Source organism: Lacerta agilis, chromosome 7 (assembly GCF_009819535.1).
Source record: "Lacerta agilis isolate rLacAgi1 chromosome 7, rLacAgi1.pri, whole genome shotgun sequence".
NCBI classification, from domain to species: Eukaryota; Metazoa; Chordata; class Lepidosauria; order Squamata; family Lacertidae; genus Lacerta; species Lacerta agilis.
This window is the reverse complement of record NC_046318.1, coordinates 23175198-23189810: the sequence shown is the minus strand read 5'-3', so window position 1 is coordinate 23189810 and position 14613 is coordinate 23175198. Positions and strand designations below refer to the sequence as shown.

Below are 14613 nucleotides of genomic sequence, written 5' to 3'. Positions count from 1 at the left end.
GCAGCTTTTTACTGGCTCTGCTCCTGTGCATTTAACTGCAGACTGGCACATAAAAGTTTAATAGGCAACGCTTTTCCAGGCACAAATATGGGAAGTGATGAGCTTCACCTACTTTTCTGCTTTTAAAGATGCAGAAGTAGGATCAGTAAAAATGTTAGCAGCCCAATATGAAAGAGGCTTGCTGTAATTAATACCCAACCATGTTCTATTCATTCAGGGACACCATAAAGCAATGTAGAACACAATCATTTTCAGGAATATAGCCACTTAGGACCATTACCATGGTGAAATCATCTATACCACTTGGTTATTAAGCACTAGGTAACTAGCAGGTGAATGTGAAAACCAACTCCATTGAAGATCACTGTGACCTGAACTAATGCGAGGTGTGAAAGCTCTATTATCTATGGTGCCTCATTTATATATTGAAGTCATTGTGGGGAGGTTCTATTCATTAAATATCATAGAATTGTAGAGTTGGAAGGGACCTGAGGGTCATCTAGTCCAACCCTAAAGCAACCATTACAGATAGCCTTCCAACCTCTGCTTGAAAACCTCCAAGGAAGGAGAGTCTGCCACCTGTCATAGGAGTCCGTTTCACTGTCGAACAGATCTTACATTCAGAAAGTTTCCCCTGATGTTTAGTTGGAATTTCCTTGCTTGTAACTTGAAGCTGTTGGTTTGCTAGGGAGTCTCATTTTATGGAGTGAAACTTAATTTTTGCAAATTTCTGGTATCATCTGCAAATCTGATGGGCATCCCCTCAATTCCTTCATCCAAGTTGTTTATAAAGAACGGACCCAGGACAGAACCCTGTGGCATTCCACTTGTTGCTGTTTCCCAGGATGATGAAGAACCATTTGTGAACACTCTTTGGGTTTGGTCAGTCAACCACACACGAATCCACCGAAGAGTAACCTCATCCAGCCCACATTTTAAAGTTTCTCTGCAATAATATCATGGGGGACTTTGCCAAAAGCCTTACTGAAATCAATATACACTACATTCCCAGTGTTCCCCTGGTCCAAAAAAAGAAATGAGATTCACCTGGCACGACCTGTTTCTAAGAAACCAGTGCTGGGTCTTGGTAATCACAGAATTGTTCTCTAAGTGCTTAAAAAGGTAAAGGTAAAGGACCCCTGGCAGTTAAGTCCAGTCGCGAACGACTCTGGGGTTGCAGCACTCATCTAGGTTTACTGGCCGAGGGAGGCAACGTTTGTCCACAGACAGTTTTTCCAGGTCATGTGGCCAGCATGACTAAGCCGCTTCTGGCAAAACCAGAACAGTGCATAGAAATGCCGTTTACCTTCCCGCTGGGGCAGTACCTATTTATCTACTTGCAATTTGACGTGCTTTTGAACTGCTAGATTGGCAGGAGCTGGGACCAAACAACAGGAGCTCACCCCGCCGACCTTCCGATTGGCAAGTCCAAGGCTCAGTGGTTTACACCACAGCGCCACCCGCGTCTCTAAGTGCTTACAAACTGTTTAATTACCTGTTCTAGGAACTTTCCTGGTATCAATGTCAAGCTGACTTCTTGATAGTTACCTGAGTCGTATTTCCCCTTCTTGAAGATGGGGACAACAATTGCTTGCCTCCAGTCCACAGGGACCTCACCTTTTCTACAATAATTCTCAAAGAACATAGACAGAGGCTCTAAGATTACATCTGCAAGCTGCTTTAGTCCCCAAGCCCTGGGGATGATGAAACATACAAGCAAGCCTTTGCTTGCTGAAATACTGGGTAACGTTTAGCCTGAAGGGGGAACGCTTTTCACCAAAGCTTTCATCAGTTGCAAAAAGTTGTTCCATCCCGTCATTTAGCGCAGAAGCAGCTGAAGATGGGAGCAAGCGTGTTCAGCCATCCAGGATGAGAACAGAAAGCATTCTTCTCACTCTGAATTGGTTTCCTGACATCTTCACCTACCCAAATCTGATATGTGATGGTATTGTGACATCATCATACTGGCCATGTGACCCTCATGGTTATCTTCCAGTTCAGATCATCCTCCTTGGGCTGCTTTTTTTTAATTTGCGAGGGGAAATGGGTTGGGGGAAAGAATCACAGAACGCTGCACAAGATGTAGCTTGAGTGTGAGTCACAATGCCCTGCAATTGATGACACATGACAATTCCGAAACACGAAGCTCTGTCAAAGGGCTCTTAGAGAAGTACCTAGATCAAAACCGTGAGTTCATTGAGACAGCAAAGTAGCTATTCTAGCAATGCTCAGTTTTATCGTATTTCCACAGTCTTGGCTTTGCTTTCTTCTCATTTCTAAGCTATGAGGTGAACGTTTTTACACTTTGCTACAAATATGAGCCACAATGTGGTATGAAATGAGCATGCATATCGTAGGGTTTTTAATGACAGTATTTCCTATAGTTAAGTGTATGGATAACTAGCTAAACTGACTTCAAAATATAATTTTGTTTTCGAAAGCTGTTTTCCTAGTCAATGCTGTTCTAGCCATGACATTAAAGCAACAACCGCTTTATGTACCAAAAACAAACGTTGCATTCCCTTCACCAAGTGGCAACTCCGCTTGTAATAAAATTAAGTGGAACTCCAATGAAAAGGTGTACAGCTGTGTGCAAAGAAGAAACATAGAATGCGGGCTACCCGCGCCGCATGTTTTTAGCCCAGGTTTTTATTCCCGGAGAAAACAATGCAGTAAAGCTCATATTGAAGAGGATCTGCACTGTTCTGGTAATACTATCATGTAAGTTTCTATATACTGAAAAGGCTTTAATGTGTGGGTCTTTATAACTGAAATATGGTAGTTTCTGTGGCATTATATCCCGAATTGAACAAAGAAACAAACAAAAAAAAGCAACAACACTTGTTTTAAGGCTAAACTGCTCCTGCTGCAGTAAATCTTTTGATTGGCTCTTCCAGTTTTCTTTCCGACTCCAATCCTACGTAAACTAACCTGGAAGTAAGCCCCTACTGACCTCAGTATCACTTAGTTTTGTTAACGCCTCCCCACAATCTGCTGCTATTTACCCCTCGGGGTCACGAGAAAGTGTTACCGGTAATCTCCTTCCATGCACCTGGGCCTCAACTGTATTTGCATCACACACACATCCTCTCTTTCCATGCACCTCAACCTCATCTGCATTTGCATCAACTGCATTTGCTGGACCGCTATCAAAGTTTTGCATGTGATCCGAGTGCAGGTTTGCAGCCGCCAAGTCGCTCGGTCCTAACTTCTTGGCAACTCAAGCGCGTGCCCTCTTCTGCATGCATGCAAGACACTGCTAATGTAAAACAGAAGGCGGGCAAAAGCTGCTTTAAAAAAACCACAACACGAATGCAACCATCCCGCCTTACCAGATGCAGATTTTTACGCCCCCCCCCCCCCGAAGGATAAAGATGCTTTGCTGTGACAATTTAGGCTGAAGGAGGCGACCATTTCCCTTTGCAAATAACTACGGCCTGCGCGCACATTGCGAGAGAGGGAAAGAGAGGCGGAGAGGCAGGGAATGCAGCCTGCCTGGTTCTTCTGGACGTCCTTGCATCCCCGCAGTTGGGTTTTCAGAAACTGCAGTCCAAGCAAACGCGAAGGGCGGCGACGCCGAGATGCCAGAAATGCAAAAGAGAGGGGGGGGGGCAGGAGAGGATAATTCGGGGGGCTGAAGGAGACCCCCCCCCCAATACAATGCTGGATATGAGGCGGCGTCAGGTTGATCGCTGCCCGGAATAGGGCCAGGAAGGCGCCGCCTCGCGCCTAAGGAGGAAGTACCCTCCCGCCCCGTTCCCATGGTGACTGCTTTCCTGTAACGCGCGTCGGGGCCCGAAGAAGGAGCGCGAAGGCCTTGCCTGGCTTCGACGCCATGCACCACCCTATGGAGGCTGGTGGGGGAGAGCCTGCTTCTCCTGCTGCTGCCGCGAAGGAGACGAGCGGGAGTTTCGGGGGCTTGCCTGGGTATGGGGGGGGGGAGAGAAGGGCCTCGGGACCAGGAGGATGGCGGGGACGAGGAGGCCCCGACGCCTCCCCAAGGGGAGATGCTGCGGCCTCAAGTTACCGCTTAAAACACTCGTCTCTCTTGCTCTCCTCTCCTCCCTCAGCCAGTAGGTCCTGCAGGAGGGCAAGGGAACCTGCCTTTTCTCAGCTCCATTTCTATACCCTCCAAGATTTTTCCCATGAAAGTAGAAATGTCCCCTCCAGCATTTCTCCAATGTTAATACTTGGGTTGCGGTGCTCATCTCGCTTTACTGGCCAAGCCAGTAAAGGTCGTGGCGAACCAGAGCAGTGCACGGAAACGCCGTTTACCTTCCCGCCGGAGCGGTACCTATTTATCTACTTGCACTTTGACATGCTTTCAAACTGCTAGATGGGCAGGAGCAGGGACCTAGCAACGGGAGCTCACCCCATTGTGGGGATTCGAACTGCTGCAGCGGTTCAAATCCCTGCGACGGGTTGAGCTCCCGTTGCTCGGTCCCTGCTCCTGCCCATCTAGCAGTTTGAAAGCACGTCAAAGTGCAAGTAGATAAATAGGTACCGCTCCAGCGGGAAGGTAAACAGTGTTTCTGTGTGCTGCTCTGGTTCACAAGAAGTGGCTTAGTGCCTTAGTCATGCTGGCCACATGACCCGGAAGCTGTACACCGGCTCCCTCGGCCAGTAAAGCAAGATGAGCGCCGCAACCCCAAAGTTGTCCGCGACTGGACCTAATGGTCGGGTACCTTTATCTTTAAGGTGCTACTGGAAGGAATTTTTTAATTTTAAATTTTGTTTCAACTACGGCAGACCAACACGGCTACCTACCTGTAACTTCTTTTCCTGATTAAGGCAATGTATACACCCAGTTTATTCTGCAACCAATGTGCTCCAAATGCCTGTTTTGGGAAGTGGTGTATGCACAAGTTTTAGCCACCATATACATCCTATTGTTTCTTGTGAAGTACTGCATTCTGATACATTCCCTTTCAAACCAGCTTTAATCTGAATCAAGAAAAAAACAATTTAGCTGCATTTTAAGCCACTAAAGAGTACAGTACACAGCCTCAGTCCCTTTTTCCACTGCTCATATACAGCATCTCTTTTCCTGATTTTGCCCAACACTTCTGCTTCTACTGATTTTTATTCCTATTGTACACTTCATGTCTCTTTCTTTCTGTTCTTCATATCAAATCACTCCTCATCTAGGTCGTTCTAGACAGCGTATTTGCATTGATGTCATAAGATCAAAGCACCTCTTTCCAAAGGAAAGAATATTGTTTTATCTAGTCCCTCAGACAATGGTAATGCCATTGCACATGTGTCACCTATTGGATAGTGCCTATGAAACTGCTAGGAGTTACAGCAAAAGCCATCCTGCTCTGTCAGTATGCTTTGCTTTTGTTAAATAAATGATAATATTTTATTTTATTGCTTTATTAATTTCAGTTCCTTAATGTGTGCATTCACAGCGCCCCATGAGAATCACTGCTCAGCCCATGTTTTACTTTTCTTTTTTATTAGTAAACACTGTGAGCCAGACCTTGCCCTCTCCCCAAAGGAATGCTCCCATTTTTCAATTTATTTTTATTTTTAAATCAATGTCATCTTTTGGAGAAGGTCTCTCTTCTCTGCTGTTCTGAATCACAGCACTTTGATTTTTTTTTAAAAAAGGGAAAAAAAGAAAAGAAGTATTGACTTTCACCTGTTACTGTGTTAGCTGAAGTTGGAACAAACCTTACCCTAAGAGGGCGGCAGTGGCAGAATCCTATATGACCTTTCACCCCTCCTTACTCTGTCATCTGTCACTGACTGCTCCTTTGTAGTATTTCCTTCTGCCATTCCCAGTTTTCTTTTCTTATACCTATAAGCCAACCCAGATGAATATTAGCTTGTTTCCTGGTGGACAGTTCACAACTATAACACAAGCATGGGTGGTTAGATGTTTATTCTTTCCATGACACTAACTCCATGGTGATCTTTTTTTATTTTGACTTGGGCAATCCTAACCCTAGCACTAACAGAATATGACTTGGTTGTGCCTTTTGTCACCGTGCTTTCTCATTAGGGAGATCCTCTCTTCTGCCTAGCCCACCTTGATTTCTTTATCTTTTTGTTTCATTCCTAATCTGCATCTAGGTTGGTCAGGGGAAACAAGAACAACAAGTCTGCTAGCTTAGTGGGAAAAGAAGACTTTATACCTGGCATTTATGGGAACAGCACCATCTCTCGCCAGGTACACTAAACTTTTAGTCACAGACAGTATTAAAACCATGTTTCTTCTGCACATCCAGTCTTGTGACCAAGTAGGTATGAATTTGTCACATTAATAATAAAATACATTCTTATCCCTATATTTAAGGTGAGTAGTTCAGTTACAAGGAAAAGCCATACAAATGTTGAATAAAAGCAACAAAAGCCTGTCTTTTGATAGGTTCCAAGGATATGCACAAGTTAACAAAAAATGGGAAGTAACTAACAAAATGCTGTCCTTTAAGTATTTTTGTGCTTGGTCAAAAACAGAGAATGGCAGCTTGAGACTTAACTTAAAAAATAAATAAATCTTGCACTGATGGTAAAAAGGGTTCTAAACAGTCAAACCAAACCAAGAGCCAAATAATCGAGGCCCAGATTACAAGTCTCAGGTGTCTCAAAGATGCAGAACTGATAATTAGAAAGTCTGACTAACCTTTTTTCATTTGTAAGAATAATTATAGAGTTTTCATGGACTGTATTTGCTTATTGGTTCAAAGTAGCTGTGGAAAGCTCTCAGAGCTCCTCATTCTCACCTCTTGGAGTGGAATATATGCTGACTTTGACATCATATTTGTTCTTTTGTAAAGAATTGTTAGATGGTGTGGGGAAGGAGGAGGGTGAATATTACAAGATTCTTACACCTAGTCTTCTAAATGTGGAGATTAGGTGCATGGTGCTGTGCAGCTATGCTACCTGGTGGCAGCATGCAAGGTTTCTCATTCCATGCCAGTCCTTGGAACACATGGCTTACAGAGATAAGCACAGATACAAAGCTTGACATGTCATAGCATTAGATTCAAAACAGACACCAGCATCCTGCAATATTTTTTTTAATTCTCTCTCCAGCCCACTGCTTAACTCCTAACTGCCATTCTAAACTCTAACCCACTGCTCTAAATCCTTGGCTTTTATCCCCTGAGGTAGGGGTGAAGCTAATTTGTGCTTTTCTCACTTAGCCTCTTTGATATTCTGAACTGCACCTAACTCATGTCAATTTCCTAGGATTCAGGTAGGGTCACAATTTAAGGCATCTGTCTGACTGAATTAGCTTTCACATATGCTAATTACAGGCTTATCAGTGTGTCCACCCCACCTCTTAAACTACACCCTAATACACACTTGGGTCTATCTTAAAAACATGAGTTTGACTATTTCCCTGGTTCTAACATCCCAACCTTAATTAAATTCTAGCACTATCTTAATCCAGAATTCAGGGTGCCTTGCACCCACAGATTCACATGCAACATATATTTCACTTTCTCCACATATGCAGTTAGTGAAACATAAGATAACTGTCATTGCAGAAACCACTCTTCTGTAGTTTGGAATCTGATTTTTCTGCTGAAAAGAAATTTCATTCACCAGAAGAGAACATTGCAAGAGAAGGTGAGCAAGTGCAAACATTCTATAAACTGAGAAATTATAAAACAACTTTTGTAAGCAAAACTCAACTCTTGGTCTTTTACAGGTGTTCTTACAGGTGCATTTTATAAGGTAAGAACAAAATAAACATCAATCCTATAAGAATAATTTTTTTAAGAAGCCTATGCTTTCTTGTCATGATTCTTATTTCAAAGGAAGTTTCGTATGCATTATTTAGGTGTGAGTCCTTGAAGGATTTTTCCAATTCCTTCACAAACAGAATTGAGGTTTTAGCTGTCTGCCATACAGCTCAATCAATGCATATTTATTTTGGGACTTTCTCCCTGACATTGTACATAGGACTGTGAATACTTTGGCAGATATAATACTGCACTTCACATGTTTATCTAAGGCTGCTTCTATTTGGAGAATGTGGCAGGGATGTTGATCATCATCATAATCATTGTTTTAATGCTGCCATTCAAATAATAATAATAATAATAATGCTTGCAGCAGCTTTCAACAAACAAAACAGGTAAACATCTCAGAAATCAACAATCACAGAGAAGAATTTAATAATAAAATAATTTAAAAAGGCAAGCAGATATAACAGCATAAAAACAACATTTTCATGCAATATCTATTACAGTATTCCATTAACAACATTTCACTTCCTGACAATAGCAAAAATAACAAGGGAGCTTGACAGTTTCACCTTGGTACTAAACATTTCACCATAACATTTATCACAGTCCATCTCCTGCAGCATTTTCTTCCAAGGCTTCCAAAGGCAGGAGGTGGGGAAGCTGGAGACACCTCTCCCATGATGTTTCAGCACACTCAGCAACATAGCCACAATGGACTTCTAGCCCATTCTTCTACTCCACACTGCTGATGCGGAATTGGAGCTGTTCACACAAGCAACAAAAGCCAAGAAGTGATTTCAGCAACAGTGGTTGTGCCAAACCCCACACAACTTTGTCCCTTGTTTCTCCAGTTTTGCATGCTGCACTTTTAATATAGCAAGAACCACAATACATATGGCAGCTTTTTGAGTGCAGTGCAGTTACGACCTCAGGATTTTTCACTGGTAGATTGCGTTACTACAATGACTGTCTCATGATGTTCATAAGAAATACAATCGTATAGTGCAGCCTTCTTCAAGCTTGGGTCCACAGATGTTGGATTACAATTCCCATTATCCCTGACTATCAGCTAAATTGCTTGGGTTTGATGGGAACTGTAGTCCGACAATGTGTAAGAACCCAAGGTTGAAGAATTCTGCTATAGTGTATAAAGATATAATAACTGCATCCATTGCTTACTAAGGATGATTCAGGAAGTCAAACATGACTGTGTTTCTATCATATTTTTATTGCTAGTTGTTGACTTTTTTAAATTAATCTGAGCCTTTTAATTGTGTTTTAAATCTAGACTGTTTCATACCATCTCTCTTGCAATTATTTCCCCATCTTTTATTGATTCTTGTTGATTTTAATAATGTTGATTTTAATAATGGTATATTGTATTACAGTGGTACCTCAGGTTACGAACTTAATTCGTTCCGGAGGTCCGTTCTTAACCCGAAACCGTTCTTAACCTGAGGTGCGCTTTCGCTAATGGGGCCTCCTGCTGCTGCCGGCGCACAATTTCCGTTCTCATCCTGGGGCAAAGTTCTCAACCCTAGGTACTACTTCCAGGTTAGCGGAGTTTGTAACCCGAAGTGTTTGTAACCTGAAGTGTTTGTAACCCGAGGTACCACTGTATTACCATTATTTTGCTTCTTTCTTTGGAAGCTACCCAGGGAATATTTATTGATGGGCAGCTGTATAAATTCAGTATGCACAGATAATCAATTAAAGCAAACATTCAAACATATATGCTGCTAACAATCATTAAAATAACAAAAACAAACCCTTGTTGGTGCAAGTGTTTACAGTTATTACCTTTGCATCTTTGAGACACCTGGACAACTGATTGCTTTCATCTTTGCTCTCTATATTAAGCTTTATTTTGCTTTCATTTTAGAAGTGATCATTTGGCTCCAACTCTAGCAGGGTCTATGCAAGGCTTCAGGTCTTTGAAAACATTTCAGATTAACTGTAATTGTAGCATAAATAGAGGTAAAGGACGAGACGGACATTGCAGTATACAGTAGCAACATAGCTTGATATCTGTGCTTCCTCTTTGCTGCTCATACATGGCTCCTTTCTGGCCGTATGTGCCTGAAGTCTACCAAGCCAGCTTGTTCTAGAATCACACACAAATCCTTCAGTAAACCTCTTTAGGATTTCTACAGTCCAACAGGTGGGTCTGAGGTTAGTTTTAGGATTAAAACATGAAGCATGATTATTTAGAAATGATGTTCTGCCTTACAAATATTGAAGTGGCTCTGCTCTTTTACAGGACCATTATAATGCTGCAGTGGAACAGTTGGCAGCTCTTAGCTTGTCCAGAAATACTAGGACACCACAGGTAGTACTAGTTTGCCAAAATGTTTTAACAATCCAGTTTACTTATTTTTGAATTTCCAGTGTTTGTTCTGAATTGCATACCAATAGCATTTTGTTTTTAAATGTTCTGCTTATTTCAGCTCAGCCCAAATAGCTGCAGACAAGCACCATATCATTCCTGGAGCTATATACATAATCAAGGCAACAAGGCAGTGAGCAGGTAAAGAAATGTATTCTTAGCTTTTTAAATGAAACTGAACAGAACGTAAGCAGATAACCACTTCTTCATTTATCAAAAGGAATTGTCAACAGATTTAGGGTGTCTGTGCACCAGCACTCCTCTGTTACAGTTCTTCGTTACTTTGATTTGTCTCCTGTTGTATGGTATCTTGATGCTGCCTTTCCTGCTTCCCATTCCTAGAATGTGTGACTTGTTTCTTTAAAAAAACCTTAAAAAATGCATAGAAAGCAGAACCAGTGGCCCTGATTTGCATAATAATAATAATAATAATAATAATAATAATAATAATAATACCCTGCCCATCTGGCTGTGCTTCCCATATATAAAGGACTTGAGTTACTATCTGTAGGATAGTAAAGTATTTGTTGGTTCAAGGAAAAAATATGTATAAAAGGAGAATTACCTGGATGCCTAGATCTAGGTTTGGAGCAAGAACTCTGGGCTGAGAGAACCCCAGCAGAGATTTAAAATCACAAAACATGCAGCAAAACAAAGCATGTAAATACAGGCTGTTAGACCTTTAAAATGCCATTGTGAGTTCCAAAACTTCCCTCTTCCTTTAGCATAGAAAAAGACCACACAGTTAAAAAAAACTATACTTACCAAATTTTCCAAAGGACATATTCATTCAGAAAAAGTTGCACAAGCAGTAAAACTTGGCTTAGTTACAGTGGTGAAGTTTCTAAATTATTGGTATAGGAACTCAAGAGTGGCTTGTGAGAACCATCTTCACATGCTGAGCTTCTCAGGTAGACTGGGGGTTGAACAATAGGCTTGATTACCTAATTCATCCCATGGTAAAGGGAAGTGACATCACTAAGCCTGGCAGAACAGTATTAACCCCCTTCATGCATTAATTTGACTTAAGCATGTTGGTTGTATGAGGCTGGCTATCCCACAGTATTTAGGGTTTTGGAAGATCAGGAAGTTCTCCCAATGGAGGAATGTAGAAAGTGGAGATACTTAAGGATCAGTATTGGGACCTGTGCTTTTAAATCTATAAATGACATAGAATTATGGATTAGAGGTATGGTAGCTAAGTTTGCTAATGATGCTGAATTGTTCAAGGTGGTTAAAAGGAGAATTGCAAGGAGCTCAGAAAGGGTCATTCCAAATTGGATGAAAGGGCATTCAAGGGGCATATGGAATTCACTGTAAGTTTAAAGTGATGCATGTTGTAGCCAGGGGCGGAGGAAGGGGGCGGTGGGGGCAGACCGCCCTGAGTGTCTTTGCTGAGGGGGGTGACATTTGGCGCTCTGCCCGCCCGTGACTCCCAAGCCTACCCCACTTTGCCGGTGGCCTTCCCCCCTTGTTTTGACAGCTGGGGGAGGCTTGGGAGTCATGGAGTGCCAAATGTCATTGGTGGCTCGTTCTGCCCTCGTGGGTGGCTCAGTCCGCCTCCATAGGCGGCTCGCTCCGCCCCCGGCTGCAGGGTGCGCATGCTGCTCTGTGCACCCGACTGGCTATCCCATGCCTGGGAGGGCACCCTCCGCGCCCTGCTCCCCCTCAGGAGCACACCTGCCCTGGGTAGTACGGGCATATGCTTTGCCGCTGGTTATGGCAGGGTGGATCTTAATTTCACATATATGCTTCTAGGGTCTGAACGGGAAGTGACTGACCAGGATTGAGACCCTGGGGTCATAGTAGACAGCTAAATGAATATGTTCATTCAAGTGTGCAGCAGCTGTGAAAAAGGCAAATTCTATGCTAGGAATCATTAGTGAAGGGGTTGGAAATGAAACCGCCACTATCATACCATTGTACAAATCTATGGCACAACTGTACTTGGTTTACTTCTTGTTGCCTCACCTAAAAATTAAAAAAACAAAACTGTAGAGATAGAAAATGCCCAGAAAAGGGCGAACAAAATGATCCAGGGTGTGAAGCCTGCAATGTTTGGGATGAAATGGAGTTATCGTACAATTGGATACATGTTTGCTCAAGTAAGTCATGTTGACATAGGTTGCTTCCAGCTAAATAGGTATCAGCTGCAATCCCATATGCTTATTATGGGGCCCCTCCTGCAGAATGGAGGCAGAGGGTTGGACACTCCCTCTACCCCACAAAGCCCTGATCCAAATTGAAGACCTCCACCACTGTCTTTTGAAAAAGACAGTGGGAGCATATTGCTTGTGTACTGTGTACTGCATATGGAACTTAATGTGCCAGTGTGGTGTAGTGGTTAAGTGCAGTAGATTTGTAATCTGGTGAAACGGGTTCGCGTCTCCGCTCCTCCACATGCTGCTGCTGGGTGACCTTGGGCTAGTGACACCTCTTTGAAGTCTCTCAGCCCCACTCACCTCACAGAGTGTTTGTTGTGGGGGAGGAAGGGAAAGGAGAATGTTAGCCGCTTTGAGACTCCTTCGGGTAGTGATAAAGCGGGATATCAAATCCAAACTCCTCCTCCTCCTCCTCCTCCTCCTCCTCTTCTTCTACCACTGGACAAGCTACTGTGGGTATATGTTATTCTTGTATTTACATGAAAACCAATAAAAATTATTGGGGGGGGGGGAAACAATGGGAGCACTAAACCTAATTTGTTCCCAAATGGTGGTTAAAAGTTAAAATTTGGCTTCATTTTCCCTGTGGTAAAAGACATTGATAGACTAATCCTCTGTGGATTTATCTCATCTATTTTTAAAGTATCCTATGCTAGTAGCTTCTATGGCTTCCATTTGCAAGGAACTTCATAGAACAGTTATGGGCTGCTTGAAGTACCTTATTGTTTATCTAGAGCCTTCTTTTGGTCTGTCTGCTTTTGAGTGTTAATTTGCTGAAAACATTAAAGGCCTGCTTCAGGGTGCATATCAAGGCACTTTGTCTTCAAATATATTTATTTTTCTATCCAGGATGAGTGATGCTAGTGGCTCTATAAATTGTCCACTAGAGGGGTAATGTGATACCATTCAATATTCTCTCTCTTTCCCCCCAGAGACTTCCATAGACGTTTTGGGGAAATGCCGTCTAGCTCCAGTGATGTTCCTATAAACTTCATCCACACTAATCCTCTGGTACAGTCTTTTATAAAGAGATGCCACACAGTTTCTTATCTTGAAACCCAGAAAGCAACTTTGGAGAACTGCAATAGAAATGGAGATGGGGATTTTTTAAAAAACGAAGCCATTGCTTCTGCTGCTTATCCTGCTACAGATGGTAGTAGTGATGACATGCTTTCTGTAATCAGATCGAGTTTGAAAAGAGGAAATGGCAGTGTAGAGGACAAGCCTTCAATAGAAAAAGAGATATCTGAAAATGAGAAAAAAAGTAAAGAGTTGCTGAAATATTTAAAAAACGTGAACATTAACCTAAAACCGGATCCTATAGAAGTCAAGGAAGAAGTTTCCTCTTCATCTGAGAGTGATACATTTTCATACCCTGATTTTCTTCCCCCGCCTTACAATACTTGGGATTTACAAAAAATGTCCTTATCGAAATTTGATGAATCGAAATTATCCTTTAACCCACCTCTCGAAGAATCACTTTGTAAACTAATTTCTCGTCTGGTGGAAATGGAGAAGTTACAACACTTGACGATATTAAAAGAAAGGACAAGGGAGACTGTTTCTCCCACTATGGCAATTAATAACCGTACCAGTTTTTCAAAAGATGCACACCAGTTTAAGCAACTGAAGCATTCCGATAGTTCGTGTCCTCAGGCAGGTTTTGATGGAGATCTTCACCATTTTGGCTGTTGCATGCAAGAATTGGACATGCCAAAATGCACTTGCCAGCGCTGTCATAGTAAGTGGAATTCTGGAGCATCATCCCATGTACGTCCATCCACAAAGCCCTGCCGAGCATCGTGCAGTAGGTGCAACAAGTGCTCCAAAGCTTCAGTAATCTTAGACTCAAGAAATGTACCCACACGGAGAGCTCTGTCTTGCTCTGGAAGCTCACCAAAAATTCGATCAGCTGTCAAAACAACTTCAACAAAGTTGCTTTTACCCAGTGCAGCTGTAGCTTACTCCTTAACTGACAGCGAAAGTTCAAAATGGAAGCAGCCAAGGACAAAACGAAAACCTTGTAGAAAAAATGGAGCATTAACGACTAAACTAAAATCCATACCTGTTAGTTCAAAAGAAAAATGCTCGCCTGCTGACCAGCAATGATCTGTTGAACTAAGTCATCAGGCATTCATTAGTATTCGAGCAAAAGGAATGAGCAATGGTGATTTGGAAAGCTGTATCCAGTTTTTAATCTGTGTTATATGAAAATATCAGATTTTATTTTTTCCGGAAGAACATTTTCATGTAAGATTTTAAAAGAAACCATTAGCAAAAAAAAGGATTTCTACCTTTCTATTGCATAGTAATAATTGTAATCACAGTATTCTTTATCTTTTAAAAAAAATTAATGTTAAGA

General features: G+C 42.2%; 1 protein-coding gene across 1 annotated transcript; it reads left to right on the top strand.

Moving 5' to 3' along the window:
• Positions 1–2447: 2447 nt before the first annotated feature.
• On the top strand, positions 2448–14527 carry FAM217A (family with sequence similarity 217 member A). Its single transcript, XM_033154635.1, has 7 exons — positions 2448–2721; positions 6079–6175; positions 7500–7677; positions 8242–8276; positions 9964–10032; positions 10151–10230; positions 13184–14527. The coding sequence occupies exons 1-7, from the start codon at positions 2471–2473 to the stop codon at positions 14358–14360; spliced, it is 1887 nt and encodes a 628-aa protein (XP_033010526.1). The 5' UTR covers positions 2448–2470; the 3' UTR covers positions 14361–14527.
• Positions 14528–14613: the final 86 nt, after the last annotated feature.

Coding starts and splice junctions, on each gene's coding strand:
- FAM217A (XM_033154635.1), top strand. CDS start 2,471: ATGACATTAAAGCAACAACCGCTTTATGTACCAAAAACAAACGTTGCA. Junction 2,722..6,078: donor TGTTCTGGTAATACTATCAT/GTAAGTTTCTAT, acceptor ATCTGCATCTAG/GTTGGTCAGGGGAAACAAGA. Junction 10,231..13,183: donor GGCAACAAGGCAGTGAGCAG/GTAAAGAAATGT, acceptor CTTTCCCCCCAG/AGACTTCCATAGACGTTTTG.